At 36.3% G+C, this 16,143-nt stretch overlaps 1 protein-coding gene across 17 annotated transcripts in view; it reads right to left on the bottom strand.

Moving 5' to 3' along the window:
* The window catches only part of LRRC7 (leucine rich repeat containing 7), a 553,605-nt gene that overhangs the window by 81,536 nt on the left and 455,926 nt on the right, over positions 1-16,143 (bottom strand). For 12 of the 17 annotated variants that reach the window (XM_074003898.1, XM_005543054.5, XM_074003920.1 and 9 more), the window contains 4 exons: positions 15,192-15,392; positions 7,348-7,459; positions 6,956-7,136; positions 4,154-5,834 (listed from right to left, as the gene is read on the bottom strand). In XM_074003898.1, the coding sequence (XP_073859999.1) occupies positions 4,154-5,834; positions 6,956-7,136; positions 7,348-7,459; positions 15,192-15,392 (2,175 nt within the window). Of the gene's footprint in view, positions 1-52; positions 2,523-4,153; positions 5,835-6,955; positions 7,137-7,347; positions 7,460-15,191; positions 15,393-16,143 lie in introns of those variants that run through there. The other 5 variants (XM_074003903.1, XM_074003900.1, XM_045368998.3 and 2 more) reach the window with 3 other exon arrangements.

A 16,143-nucleotide genomic window follows, 5' to 3' on the forward strand; every position in this document is an offset into this window, starting at 1 on the left:
GGAAATAATCATGTGACAGGGTGTGAACACATGCTCAACAAACTGATAAATTACATGAACAGGTTTAAATTTATAACATTTAACTTTAGGCAGGCAAACAGTAACTTTTTAAAAAAACATGCACTTGATCAGACAGAAGCATACAGTAAACAGTGTTAGTTATGCACATAATGAGTACCATCCAAAACTACAGAAAAGACAAAAAGCAAAGAAGATACATTCTGTTTTACATCTGCTGCTAACTCAACGTCATAAATTCTGTCTCTTATACATCGTGACAGTAGTGACTTTGGACAAGTATTATTCATCTGTGGTAATCTAGCCATTTAAACAGTGAGATCTTAAATTTTACCAGCTGCAGATCTTTGTTCTCTTTCACATTGTGAGATCATCACTTGTGAAAGACAAATATTAGTTTCTAATTCTGTCTTAAGCTAATGCATTGCAATGTTAAAGCCAAAATCAGTCTCCTTTATTGCTCAGTCTGTAGGCATAATTACAGCAACTCAGAAAAAACAGCTGGTAAAATGTCATTTGAGCTGACCATAGGCTTGATTGAACTTACTTATTAATTCAGTTAAATCAATCAAATACATTTTATGTGGATCCAAATATTCTATTTTTTGTTTCTTAAAAATTATATTTTAAACTAAAGAAATTTCATAGTAATATTAAAGCAATTATAATTTATTGATTTATTAATGCGAATTATCTAATATATTCAAATACCTACAGAACACTCTGGTGGCATTTGCATTTAAGTGACTGATAGATAATTTTTTTCCTATAAAACTTTATTTAAAATTTAAATGTAAAATTTTAGATACCCTCTCATCAAATTGTTTCCACCTGTACAATCTCCTTCTTCAGTCTACAATGGAAATGTAATCATTGACAGCATTTGGCCCCTTTAAGTAATTTTATCATTTTGGGAAAAAAATTTCTCATTTTGGAAAAAAAAGTTAACTTAGCACACTTTTTCTAAGCCAAATATTACTGAACATTAACAGCAGGCAGCTATTCTATTCTGAGGGCAATATTATCAAAGTAATGAGTTTTAGCATCAAGGTTTCATTGACTGAAGCTGAAAGATTATTATACTCCTGATGGTGTGCTTGTCTACCAATCATATTTGTTATGGATCCATTATTATTTCATATAGAGATTTTCCATTGTCACCATGCCAAAACTGAAAAAGACACTGAACATCTCAATCTAGCACTTGGAAAATTCCCTAAGGTTTAAAATTCCTCCAGTCTAGTGCTCTCTCAGCTTCTACAGAACAGAAGCAGTCTCAGACATATGGGTTCATGTTTTAAATTCCCTGTCATAGTGTGGCTCTGCAGTGAAAGCATGGGCCTTGTGGTTAAACTAAAAGAGGAAACAAGCATCTTTTATCTAGGTTAGTTCTTGGAGCTGCCTCTTCAAGGTCAACACTTAGATCTTTCACCAACATTATGTTGAACTGTTAAGCTTATCCAACATCCAAGTCTCTAGGCAATTGTCTTTTATGTGGAATAGACAGAAATCTCATAATTTCTTGTGTAACTATTTGATTTTCAGGGTTCAAATGACTCAATTAAATTTCACAGGGAAAGAAGCACATTATTTCTCTGGTGCAGTCTGCCTTTGGACAGAATGTTAAGTAGCACAGCTATGTCGAAACTGGTTTCACATAATAAGTCTGTGCTTCAGTACCCCGAATTCACCTTGTTGAGTAGCTGGGAAGTTTTATGAAAGATATAGCCTGAATAGCTCAGTAACTCAGCTGAAAGAAAGAAATGCGACTTGGAGAAAACAAAAGAAAGACCTTCTAGGATCTGATGACCCCAAGCAATACTCTAAGGTAATTTAATTTCTTGGAATTAAATGAGAAGCTATTGAATGTACATTGAAATTGCTTTGAAAAATGAAAGACACCTAGGGAGCTGTACACAAACAGAGGTTATATGAAGATCAATTAAGAAGGGAAGTGTCATAGCAATGAAAAATACATGAGTTCGCTTTTTGTTATCTGGGATAGGAAGGGACCTTCAAACATTTGCTGATTCAAATCTCTCTCCCCTAACCCTATATTCCTGCTTAAAATTCTTGCTTCATCTAGAGGAGTCACCTACTTTTCAGTAGCTGGGGTCAAAGGAGAGGAACCATTGATCTGGGACACCAGTAACTAAGTGATGGAACCAAATGCTTAGAATTTTATCTTTTCCTTTTCATTAGTTGTTTCCACTCATTCCTCTGTTGCCTCAAATTACTAGTCATTGTACATATGCTCCAAAAAGCTTCTTACAACCTTTCTTGACTAGTTCATCTTACCCTGTTACGTATGGTCGTGTCTACACGAGGCCAGAGTTCCCAAACTGTACTGTATTATTTGGCCCCAAATATTTTCGCCCTCCAAGTTATCTGTCTACATGGAGGGTATACTTGAGGTAAGGCATGGTGACAACCGACCAGGTGTCTCCCACTGACAGCCAGTCATGAGGCTTTGATGAGGCTCCCTTCAATGGGACTGAGCAAACCTATTTGAAACAGACATTCTGATGAAATATTTTGCAAGGCAGAACCAATTTCCACATTGAGAAACTAACACCCACACCCACATTTATTAGTTCACTCTTTCCCTAAAAAAAATTGTTTTCTTGTCATGTAGACACGACCTACAAGCAATATAATTATTTGAAAAGAGTAAACCTGTAAACATAAAATTCAGTATTAAAGAAATACATAATAAATGCAGTGACCTGTGCTTTTAGCAGGACACCAAATAAAATAATAAAACTATTGAGTGAGACAATGCAATAGTATATTATTACCCAGATCCCCAATTTGCACTGAGAATTCAGCCCTAGAAAATGAGAACAAAAAGCCCCATTTTCACAAAAAGGATCTTTAAGATTCTAATGTCAATGCAGAGCACATCAAGCCCTCTACACTAAAAGCCACAAAGTACACTGAATGATGATGGTCAATTGAAAATAGTTCTAGAAAATGAGTACCAGGTTTCTCTTAGAGAGATTTGAACAGGCAACAAAATGTAATTCTAGGCATCATATGATTTTTTTTTCTTTCCACTGTCCCTGATCCCTGTATATGTGGACTTATTTTTTTTTTTTTTTCCAAGATGGAGTCTCACACTGTCGCTCAGGCTGGAGGGCAGTGGCGTGATCTTGGCTCACTGCGACCTCCACCTCCTGGGTTCAAACAATTCTCCTGTCTCAGCCTCCCAAGTAGCTGGGATTACAGGCGTGCACCACCACGCCTGGCCAGTTTTTCTTTTTTTGTATTTTAAGTAGAGATGGGGTTTCACCATGTTTGGTCAGGCTGGTTTTGAACTCCTGACCTCGTGATCCGCCTGCCTTGGCCTCCCAAAGTGCTGGGATTACAGGCGTGAAACACCATGCCTCACCTATTGTGACCCAATTTTTAACTGAACTAGAATTTTCTTTTTTGCTGTAATACACATACTAATTTGTACGTTTGTTGTCTTCATAAAGACATCATCTATTTTTGTTGTCTGTAGTATAATTTGAGTTTAAACATTTCTTTCTATATAAAAACCAACATTCTAAATGGCAGGATTTTTATTAAATAAAATAATGTGTAGGAGGGCATTTAATCCCTGCTTATTTTTCTGTTTCTTGCTGGGAAAATTATTGCTCATTAGAAATAATACCTAGTAGTCCCATAGCACTAACTATGTGCAAATTTCATAAACAAATTACGCCTGACTTTAATATAAGTGAGTCCATTCAGAAACGGGGGAAATATCCACTTTTTATAGGTTCAATAAAAATCATACTCTTTAGGTCACTAGAGAACAGTTCTGTGTCCTAGGAGAGGCATTTTGCCTTAATGACTAGAAAACAGTTGAAGCACCATCCCCTCTAATGGAGTCAAATTCTTTCTTACTAACAACATTTGGGTTAGATTTGATGAATAATTCACCTGCAGGTTATGAACTCTCAGAGAGCATTTAGCCACAACCATGAAAAACTATTATGATCCATTTCCCCCACAATATAAAGATAAATAAAATACTGATCATCTAATTCATTCACGTAGTTCATGCTTCACTACATGTGCTTAGAAATGCCAAAAAAGTAACACTAAAGGCAGGAGGGATATTCTTACAGAGAAATGCCAGACATACCCTGTCTAACCGTCTAGCTTCTATATGTCTAAGCAGCTGTTGTCTCCAGTCTGCAGGCATTTTACCACAGCTCTCCTCTCCCTTCACAGGAGTAGGCCTCGTCTTTAAATCACTGTTATCTGATGGCTTGTCACCATAGTTACCCAAGTTATAGTCAGATGGTATTTTTTCCAAAAGAGCTGCCATAGTAGGCCTAGCTGAAACTGGCCTGGTTTGGGAGGCACCATAACTCTCTGTACTGTAGCTTCTCGCAGACAATGGCCTCCTTTGGGTAAGGTTTTTAACCGGAAAACTTCCCGCCTGAGCTTTCACTTCTTGATATGAAGGGTGTTCATCTTCATACCTGCCATTCCTTTTCAGGAACTGGGACTCAGTCACTGTAACGCTGCTTTGGCGATCCAGCCCTCCCCTATATGGAGGTCTGCCATACCTATCAGTTGCAGGCAGCTCGTGAGGCTCATTGACCCTTCTAAACATGGCCATTTCTGTGGCGCTCACCAGGGAGTCGGCCCTTCTCAGGAAGCCTGCCCTGGCCCCTTGACTTGCGAACTGGGCATTCACCACAGCATCCTCATTCACAGATGGCTGAGAAAATGAAAACATTTGCTCCATTGGTGGGTATCCTCTGTAAGCTCTAGGACTAATCAAATCCTTGGTGATGTTTTTGCTGGCCTGTTGCATGTACTCGGGATTGTGTTGAAAAGGGGGTGGTATCCTCTTTTCGGCTTTCACTTCCACTGATCCTTGAGGATTGAAGCTTTGGTCAAACTGATAGACTTTTTTTGTCATAGAAGCTTTTTGTTGTTGTGGCCCTTTACTACTTCCGTAGGTGAGCATCTCGTCATCCAGCATCGGGACTGACTGGCTTCGAGACATACTGGACATACCATGCTCTGGTCCCAGCATCTTATCTGGTCGTTCGTGGCTTCCTAAGTGATCACTCCCAGAAGCATAGTTTTCTAATGGTATGTTATACACCTTATATGTACCAATGTCAATCTCATCGATACTCTGTGACTTTTTGAATTTATTAGACTTGATATCTTTCATTAGAGGGGAAAGCCTCTCTGTGCTTTTGCTAATTGAAATAACACCTTTAGAAGAGTCTGGGCGGCAGTGGATTTGAGAAAAGACATTACTAAGACTCCTGTTGGGATTGGAATCATGATACTCCCATGGTACGCCTGGAGAAAAAGGACTAGGTATTTCAGTAGATTCCTTTATATGTTCTTTCCTTTCAGGCAATGGGCTGGTAGTAGGGGTTGTCTCTAATTTGGAAGGAAAAGCGGTCCTGTCTTCAAATGGACTAGGGGTTCTGGTCCAATTCTGCCAAGGATTGGAAGGAGGCACTTCTGTTTCTGGTGTGTGTCTGTGTGTAGACTGCTCAAGTTCCAGGGGAACACCAACAATCCTGTCTTGCCTGATCAAAGGCCTGCGTCCATGCGAAGATGTGCTTCTAGATTTCGAACTTAAGAGAGGATTACTGTTGGCATTCTCAGCTGCGGTTTCCTCAGCAACAAACCCTGTGTTGTCATAATGTGAGCCATCAGTCCAGTTGTCAGTGAAAGTATCACTCATGGGCAGCCGGTCAGGACGCTGTGGTATACTGCCTGGGGGAACAGCCTCCCGCTGGCTGAGTAATGGCTTTGAATCAAGAGGCTGTGGGAAAGATGGTGCAATCCTGTGAACACAATGGGAAGAAGAAATTGAAAAGGACGAAGAGTTGGGTCTAATTAGAATCATGATTCCTGATATCCATTCCTGGAGATTCTGATTTGGTACATTTCGAACTATTGGCTGAGAGTACCTTTCTTACAAATGCTTGGTGTATGTAATGAATCTAAATTGTCTTTGGATAACTTTTACTTGAAGGTCAGGTTTTGAAGACACTAAATGTTACTATATAGAGAGCATATTCAGGTATGTTTTTGTAGAATGTAAATTATATTATGACTTTAGATCCCTGACATGTTTATATCATTGACCATGTTATTTCTAGCAGATACTGAAATAATGCAGATAATGAATTTACAGACTGAAAGCGTTAAGATTTTTATTATGAGCATCAATGAATAGGAAAAGTTACTCATGAATTACTAAAGAAGACGTTGCCAATAGTGGCAATATTTTCAGTAAAATATGAGTAAAAGTTATTGACTACCTATATCATATAACAATTTTAATTTGCTATTTGTAGTATAAAACATAGCAACAAGTTACAAAATGGAATTAGAACTGGAAAACACTGCCTTATTGAGTCACTTTATTGTGCTCTGTGTGTGGTTTTTGTTTTTTCATCTGTAAAGTTAGAGTAATATAGAAGAGGAGGCATTTTGGAAAGATTAAGTACTTTAAAATACATCCTAACTTTTCCAGGTGGTGATAAAATTATTATGATGATGATAGCAATGAAAATTTATTGAACACTTACTCTGGACCAAACACATAAGTGTTTTACTGGCATTTTATTTTAATTCATTATGCCATTTTGTATGGTAAAACATCCATGTCTCATCAATAAGTATCAGTGGGCTAACATTTTTTTTTTATTTTTAAAATTTTTTGTTCTACCATCTCATCCTGTTAACTCCTACCATGTCTTCCTTAAACAATGGCCTCTCCCTGTAAGATGGATTCATCTGTTCTTGGCAGTCCCAGGCGAACAACATTTGCTTACCTGCCCCTTCTGTCTTCTGTGCCACTTGTGTGCTGAATACAATTCCAAAATTAAGAAGATTCCATTTTTTAAAAAGTTGCTGAAAATAAACGTTTGGGAACAAAAGTAGGGAATTCTAAACACACCTGTTACCCCACAAAGAATTATGTACTGCATCTTTAGCTGTTGTCTGCAAGGACCCCACTTTAACCCGGGTATTAGAGGATCCTGAGGAAGCCTGGGAAGGCGAGTAGTCTGAGTAAGTGCCTGAGGAAACACTGTTATTCAGACAGTGAGTTTTGTCAACTTCAGACTCATCAGTTGATTCTGAAATTTAAAGGGGAAAATGTTATAATGCTATGACACTGACAATTACACGGAAAAGCAAGTATGAAAAATGGAAACCATACCGATTAAGGTTAGAAATGCATATTTGTAAAACATTTGTATAGACTATGGTGTATCATAATTTACAACTGGCGATTCATCATGCACATGCATTTGTAGCATATTTTCCACATTGGGTTCACAATGTTACCTTTTTTGTCCTTCCCTAGCAGAACAAGTTTGGGTGGGTACAGAGGGGTCTCAGCTAATGAAGGGTGAAGTTCCCCAATCCTCATTTCATTAGCTGGATGAACAAAAGAATCCTGAGAGATATAATAATACAGGACAAGGAAAGTAAACATTTAAACAATGGTTAACCGAAGTGGCAGTATGTTTATTTGGCTCAGATTCAAAAATGTGACTCTAGAATTCAGTTCACTGTGGGGCACTGGGAGAAATAAACCATATGTATCTCTGAGTTAAGCATTAAAAATTTTTTTTCTAACGTGAGTCCATTTATTCATCCTTTTTTTTTTTGCATGTTGTTTATATGCCTGGCACTGTGCAATGAACTGTGGAGGTTCCAAAGAAAGACAAAATGTCGCTGGTACCCTCTGGGAGTTTATAATCTAGTTGGAGAGATGAGATATAAGTCATTAGAACACCAGACTGAATTATGATAAGCCATTAATGAGCAGTATGATTCACACAAATATGACATATATGCATGTAATTGTTCTAAGTGGTGAACTCTCTTAAGAGTTTTAAGAGGAAAGTATGTCACTGACTAATTAAGATTTTGTGTGTGTGTGCATCCCTAGCCACATTAATTCACTGTCGGGTCCTATAAATCCTGCTCTTCCCACCACTTTCCTCCTCACTTTCTACTGTATCCCAAGTGATCATCTCCTCAATTTCTCAAGTTCTATCATGTCTTCTTCCAAAGGTTCCTGGTTTTCTCACACCTAATCTAGCGTGCTAAATCTTCATTCTATACCCCTTCTTTGAGTGTAACGAGCAATATCGATACACGACTATAACTTCATAATGACAAATAAACATGTAGAAAACCCAAGAATTTTAAACTTCCACAATTCAAATTACTGTTCTCAGCTAACCAGGGAGTGTGGAAAGGATTAGGGGAAGGTAAAATACCAAATTCTCACTTTCTTCTAGATATAAAAATGCCTTATCTATGCCCATAAGTAGTGAGATATATTTATGCATAGCAGCTATTGTTATGTCTTCTTTTCCCTTAAGATTAATTTTAATTCAAATAAGAATTTTTCAGCTTTTTAATTCATTAGTATCTTGTGAGTTTGGAGCACTAATGTAAAATACTTAGAAATATTTTGTTAAATCAGAGAAAAAAATATACTTGAGGACAAAAATATTGTAAATTTAAAAAGTCCTGTCTTAAAACTAATCGGTTGGTATAATGAACAGGCAGAAACTCTTACTATAAATTTTATATATTGCCAAGGACCCCCATAGTGAGACATGCTCAGGTCTTTGGTTATTGCAGAGAAGCACGTCCATTTCTTTTAACTTTTGGTTTAAGTTCTATCTTTTGGGATTCTTTTGGGTTAGGTTTGTATGGAAATATTTGCCTGAAAAACCTGGTTATATCTGATACTTTTTAAGTTTTTAAATAGAATATTTCAATAAAAGAAAATGGCAAGGTCATTTAGTCCAACACTTCTGTTTTCTAGAGGCGGGTTCTGAGACTCGGCTTAGGCCTAGGGCACACAGATCCAGCACTGCAGCAGGATTCTCTTGGGCTCCATTCCAGTGATCTTTCCTTACCTTGTGCTGCCTCCTGGTGAGCTCAGCTGTGAGCACACAAGGAACTTAAAATGAGGTATCAAATTGCAAAGAGGAACAGGAAAAGGAGTAGAATGGAAAATTCAGTAGTTGAAGAGGCTATATTTGCTACTCAAAAGTGTTTTATGTGATACTGTGCATGCCATATTGCCTATCCTAAGAAAAGTTCATTTTTCACATGGGCTTCACAGAACAAAGAAAACTACCCAACAAAAGAAATTGATCACTGACTTTGTTTTTTTATAAATTCTTTTATAGAGGCCATATTTTCTTTATTTTGATTGATTTTAAAAATTATTTCAGAGGGTACATATTCTTCATTTTGATTGATTTTGAAAGTTAGTTCAAAGATTTAGCATAAGAAATGTATGACAAAGTTTCAAGGTGACAGAATGGAGGATAAAAGTCTTTACATACCTTTGGAGAAATTTATAAGAAGATATGAGTTTGAGAAAGAGTACCATGAAAGGCATAAAATATGCTGACTTGCCAAAAAATTTGTTACAAGATGTCATATTTTCATCCTGTTTCTATTTTTGTATTTTGTTAGTCACATTGGGCAAGTCAGTGTACTTCTCTGGGCATTATCATCATTAAAATAAAGGTAATCAGTAACAGGAATTAATGCCAATTCCTGTCTGGCACTAACAATCTATGAATCTAAAGGTAAGTTATTTGTTGAAATAATAATCTAAAAATATTCCTATGATACCTAATTACAAGAATGGGAATTTCGTTTTATTCAAAAGAAAAACAAAAATAGAATAGAAACACAAAAAAGCAAACCAAATAGTTGTACAAGTACAGAATGTTAAAATAACTATGGGTTTTGCTTTTTTTTCCCTTATGTTCTACACATTCAGTACTCAGGTCATCTTGTTTGTATTGATTAGACTTTCAAACTTGTATACCAAAATTATGACTGGAACTCTGCATGGTAGCTCTGGTTTGACTCAGGTTCAAGCTTCTGATCCTGTTCAAGAATTTCTATTGGGAATCAAAAACAGCCTTAATGACCAGGAAGTGAGGATGATTATCAGCTAATTATGAACTTGTATTTCTTCTTAGAAGGACATTATTGAAACAAGAATGATGAATTTGCAGTGGTCTGAGTAGATTCTCTTACCCTTATGAACAAAGTGATGATGATGATGATGACAATGATGATAATGGCCATAAATTACATGGCACTAATTACATCTGCTGTGGTGCTACTATGCTAAACACTCTCTATTGTCCTTGTTAATTATTTAAAAGACAACCTTATTTTTTTATCATGTGGCATTCAAATTATTTATTATCATCTTTTTTTTTTTTTGTTCTGCAGATAAGGAAATGAAGGCTCAGTGAGGTAAAATCACAATTCTAAGTCACAAACCTAATAAGTGGTAGAGCCAGGATTTGAACTGAGATCTGTGCTACTCAAAGATCTATGTGATACTGTGTATGCAGTATTGTCTATCCTAAGAATAGCTCATTTCTCACATGGGTTTCACAAAGTAAAGTTAACTATCCAACAAAGGAAACAAATCACTAATTTTGTTTCTATAATTTCTTTTATAGAGGCTAGAGGAATAGAGTTCCTTTTGGAAAAGTGGGCAAAGTTTTGGGGACTGCTTCCATGGGCAATGCTTCCATGGGCAAAGGAAGTTTTTGGTAGAAAATAGAATTTAGTGGGGATTCCATTGCAAGTAGATTGAACCATATTTTCTTTCTGGTGAGGAGACAGAAGTGGGAGAGAAAGAAAAGGTAAAATGTCCTTTTTCACACAATTGCCCTTCCACTGTTCAAACTACATCTTGGCTGCTACTGCCATAAAGAAAAGAAGCCTCAGGAAGAAGTCAAAGGAAAGAAAGCAAGCTTATTTCTGAGCTTTTGAGAGTTTAGGCCTAGCATGAATAAAAGTAATTTAAGGAAAATTTTGAGGGTAATTGACAATTCTCTGTTACTGGAAGAAAGATGTTCCTCTATAGAAAAAAATTGGGCTGAATCTCCTAACAAAGAGAAAAATGGAGAACATTTTTGGATGGTGAACATGTATCTTGGTAGTTACTTGCAGAAGGATTAAAGGAGGATGAGGAAGGAATTGGCATATAATTCTCTTGAGAAAGAAGAGAGAATGATTTACTGTAGGCTTCTTCTGTGTCAATAACTGTACTTGGAGCTGTATACAAATAGCTGTTATATTTTCTGTTTTGTGTTTTTTTTAAGATAAAGAAACCAAGGATCGAAAAGGTTTTAGGAACTCGTTAAGGTCACAAGGTGGAGCCAAGATTTCAATTCATGTGTGCTAGATTTAAAAGCCCTACCCCTTGATTCTTAAACTGTACTCTGAGGCACCCATGGGTGTTGCTGCAATTAACAGGGACACTTGAGTTATATTAAATGTTTGAGGAAAACAAAGCAATACTTGACATTAGACAGACACTGTGCAAATGGCTAGCTTGAGATAGCTCTCAGTTACAACATTAGATTGCACATTCTTTTTGATGAAAATCCTTGGCCGGGCATGCTGGCTCATGCCTGTAATCCCAGCACTTTGGGAGGCCAAGGTGGGTGGATTATGATGTCAGGAGATCGAGATCATCCTGGCCAACACGGTGAAACCCCGTCTCTACTAAAAATACAAAAATTAGCTGGCTGTGCTGGCACGTGCCTGTAATCCCAGCTACTCAGGAGGCTGAGGCAGGAGAATCGTTAGAACCAGGGAGTTGGAGGTTGCAGTGAGCTGAGATCACACCACTGCACTCCAGCCTGGCAACAGAGCGAGACTCCATCTCAAAAAAATAAAAAACAAAAAACAAAAACAAAAAACCAAAATCCTTGTGAGGCTGGGTTTTTGGTGGTTGCTGTGATCAAAAACCAAGTGGCATTTGAAAATCAATGAGAAACAGAAATTAAAATTGTGGTGTCTACTATGATTCCTAGCTGTGAGAAGATAGGTGGTGTTTAACAGGTGCATGTATGCCATTAATATTTTGGCTTTGATTTGGTAAGAATAAGGTAAAAATTTTCTCTTTCAATTTAATTGCATTGATTTTTTCAAATGACCACAAAGTAGGGCATAAATATTTACTAAGCTGTTTGGGAATAACAAATGAAACTCCTAGGTATTTATTTTTGTCTAGGATCACCATAACATCACTGAGACGCTGTGGGCATTTATATACCAAGAGTGTATTGAACACACAGGTGATGAAGTGTGGATAGGTATCAATTAATTAAATTATTAATTCAAAAAAACCTCAGAACTTCTCCTTGATTTCAATGAATATCTAATTGAATGGAGAGACAGACATGTTACCAGAGTCATTATACTAGACTATATCAATCATTCATTTATTCAACAAATATTTATTTTGCTCCTACTCTATCCTAGGCACTGTGCTAGACTCAGGCAATAAAAGGACGGGCAAGAAAGAAAGCATCCCTGCCTTCATGAAACTCACAGTCTGAAGTCAATAAACAAAGTAATCATAACTGTTCATCATATTTAATGTGATAATGTGACGTGACAGAGAATATCAGAGGGTCTAACTGATCAGGGTGACCAGGGAAGGCCTTCCTGCTGAGGTGACCTTTAAGCTGAAACTTGAAGGATGAGGAAGTGCTAGCCATATAAAGAGATCTGGGGAAAAGGCAAATGCAAACTGTACAAGGCATTATAAAGGAAAATCTCTCTGTCCTCCTTCTTCTTATGGCTCTGCCAGCCCTGTTCTTTGTCTGGCATAATGTATGTTAAAACTACTGGCATATAGTTGGCAAATGAAAGTGAGCAATAAATATTTACCTTTCCTTTTCCCCTTAGTTGCATTTGTAATCTTTCTACCTTATTTAATTTTTCTGTTTTCCACTTCTGGTCCTGCCTACCTTTATTCTTTTCTGGGGGTTTTTCTACATTTAATCACATGAATAAATATATCATGCAGTGTATAATACCCTCTTCCATATCCTTGGCAGTGTGAACTAATAATAATGACCCAAAAAATGGCATACAAGTACAAAACATAAATATTTAGTATGCACTGATCAGCTAAATGCTTGATTATCTGCATTTATTAAATCTGGACATTGAAAAATAGAGTGTGAACCTTTACTTTGGCTGCAGTTATTTTGAGACAGGAGGATAATACAGAAAGCAACAGTTCCTCCTTGCTCTAGGATGGTTAAAAGTTAGAGAGAGAAGATCTAGAATCTCAATTTTAGATAAAGTATTGAAATTGCCAGTGAAATTTCTGTTCAAGAGGAAAAGACTAGTAGAAGAAAGCTAAGAAAGGGGTGGTGCAAATCACACAGACAAATTTAAAGCCGGAAGTTGAGCTTTAATCTTAGCCTGAGCAATAAGGAGTCACTGTAGTGTTTTTAAGGAGGGCAAAGAAATGATTAGAATTCTGTTTTAGGAAGACCATTGACAAGGCAATGAGGAGGCTGGGGACAAGGGAAGCCAAAAAAACAGATATTTTTTATAGTAATGCAGGACAGAATTGAGGGCCTGAAGAGGTAGAAATGATACACTTAGGTGAGAATGCACAGGCTTTGGTAATTATTTGGAAGACACAGGAAGTGGAGAGAAAGAAGGAAGAAGAAATAAGGACATCTCTCAAATTTCTAGCTTGAGTGAAATGGAAGATAATGGTGCCAGTGAGATCAAGATCAGGAACACGAAAGCAAAAGCAAGTTTACAAAGGAAACATTAAATCAAATTTTAGATTGGTTATGCTTGACCTGATTCTGGGACAGTTTTAAGATTTATTATTAAATTCATGACCAAAGCCTCATCTATCCCATCCCTGCATGAAGACATTTTAGACTCTTATTTTATAGTAAATTTATCCAGTTTATAGATTTTCATGACCATCAGTTATTTTGATGTCAAACTGTGATTACAGGATATTTAAATATAAAATGTATATGTATGTATTTAATGTGTATCTGCTAAATGTTGGTTTCCTTCCCCTTTATATTGCAGCAATATCTTTGAGATAAAAGAACAGTCTGTTGCTTTACTATAATATGTGCATAATATTTTAGAAAGGAAAAAGTATAGTGATACTGATTTTATAAGCAAAAAACAATGAAAATGAATGTTAACATTTTTTTCCCTTAGAAATCTAGGTGTATTCCCCTCCTCTAGGGTAGGTTGGTACCTCTGCTGGCAGATATGCACACTATGCTTATTTTTGCTCAAGCTCTTCCCTTTGCTTGGAATGCCCTCCTCCCTTTTCCTCTCTAACAGAATCACCCTACCTTTAATACACAGTCTAAACTAAACTTAGAGCATTATATTCGCCATCACTCAACTAACCATGGGATCATATTTTAAATAATATGCTCTTTAATTGTTTCATGTGTCTTAAGTGTATCTGAGTCGGCTTTAAATTATTGGGGGATTACAGACACATTTTATATTTCTTTTTTCTCTCTCACAGTATTTGGCACAGTGTTACATATGCAGTTGGTGTTTAATAAATGCAACAAAATGATGCTCTGAAATGCAGATTTGTAAAAGAGTTTTGCCAATCTAGATTTTGGAGAAGTAGTTAGGCGAACTTACAGATGTACTCAGATCAATTATGTTTCTAATGAAGATAAAAATATGATAACCAAATTAGCTGAAGAGGTGATGAAATAGTAGAGGTGGCGTTAGTGTAGTTGAATTCTTTTCAGACCACAAAATCAATAAGGATGGATTTCTAACTCATTCTAAAATATAGGAATTAAGTTTCACATGACTAGATTCCATAAATCTAAATTTCAAAGTTATATCCTTCTTTTATTGTTAATCAGTGTTTCCTAGAAAAGTTGTAAGCCAAAGATAAAAACATTTTAAAAATTGTGCTCTAGATCTAATTAGGAATTTTATGAGATTTGCATAATAGAAAATCTTGGATTAGTCTTTCTTAATGATTAATACAATAAAAGTTTGGGGTAGCCAAAATAATGTCACTAATATGATATAATGCACTCACTGGCCAGGCCTTGCTGGGTGATGAACTTATTCATTCTGTGTGTATTGGAACTTTTGGAGCTATGTTAATGATTTTTGGCCATGAGGGTATCATTTTTCTATGATTGATTAAATGCAACCCTCATAGTTTGAAAAAGTAGAGAGATCATTTATATTTTAGGGGAAAAATGCACTTATCAAGGAAGATCTATTCAGTTAAAAAACATATTTAAAATTCCAAAAAATCCAAACCACACTGGCAATTACCAATAACCTTCAAGTACCTCCACTGTAATCTCCTTTGGGGCTACCGGCCACTTGTGTTCATATTTTTCTTTCACAGTTTGCTCCGTGTTAGCAGTTGGATTTGAATTCTCAACACGCACTCCATGGCTTGGCTTACCCACCAAATTTTGAACAGATTTTACCATATTCTTTAAATCCTCTGGGTAAGGAGTTGGATATCGTTTTAGGTTTATTTCAACCTAGAAGTTTACAAAAAGAAATTTAACATAAAAATGACTTCAGCAAGCATGTTCACAAAACTACCCCATTTTATATTCAGTAGTATAATCAAATGCAATACAGTGAGTGTTGAGCTGGCTGAGAAACTGTTATAGAGTAGGACGCATAGTGTTTTCATATTTAGCCTTGTGGGACTTCCCACCCCTTCCCATTCTTCTAGATTATAAACTAATTTTGAATCATATTCTGTCTTTAGACCTACCCTATAGATGGCTGAAATAGCAGTAGGTCAAAACACTTAAGTGATTGGTAATTTGAAAAATTTAATCACGTTATACCAGCTGCTTTCTTACTTTAGACACTGTTCTCTTCCTTATTTTAATATTTGTAAGTAATTATGTTGATATTAAGAGTATCTTTTGAGTATCAATGCAGGTGATGGGAGGAGACCCAACAAGCTTTACAAGTAGAGTTGCATATTAAAAAATGGGGAGTTGACAATATCTGCTGCCCAAATATGCATTAGCCTTTGTTAAACAGTTGGTATGTTATATCAAAAGGTAGACTAGCTAATTCTCATTAATCCCTAAGAGAAAAAAATGCTTCAGGGTAGTTTTTATATTTACTTTTTACCCTAAGAAAGTGACATGCTTCTTGAGTAATATCTTATAATGAAGAGAAATTAAAAATTGGGACCACTTTCTAACATATTTTAGGGACATGTGTAAATTTTGGCTTTTATCGATCCAGCTACTTATTTCCATTCTTGAA

Source organism: Macaca fascicularis, chromosome 1, assembly GCF_037993035.2.
Source record: "Macaca fascicularis isolate 582-1 chromosome 1, T2T-MFA8v1.1".
Classification (NCBI taxonomy): Eukaryota; Metazoa; Chordata; class Mammalia; order Primates; family Cercopithecidae; genus Macaca; species Macaca fascicularis.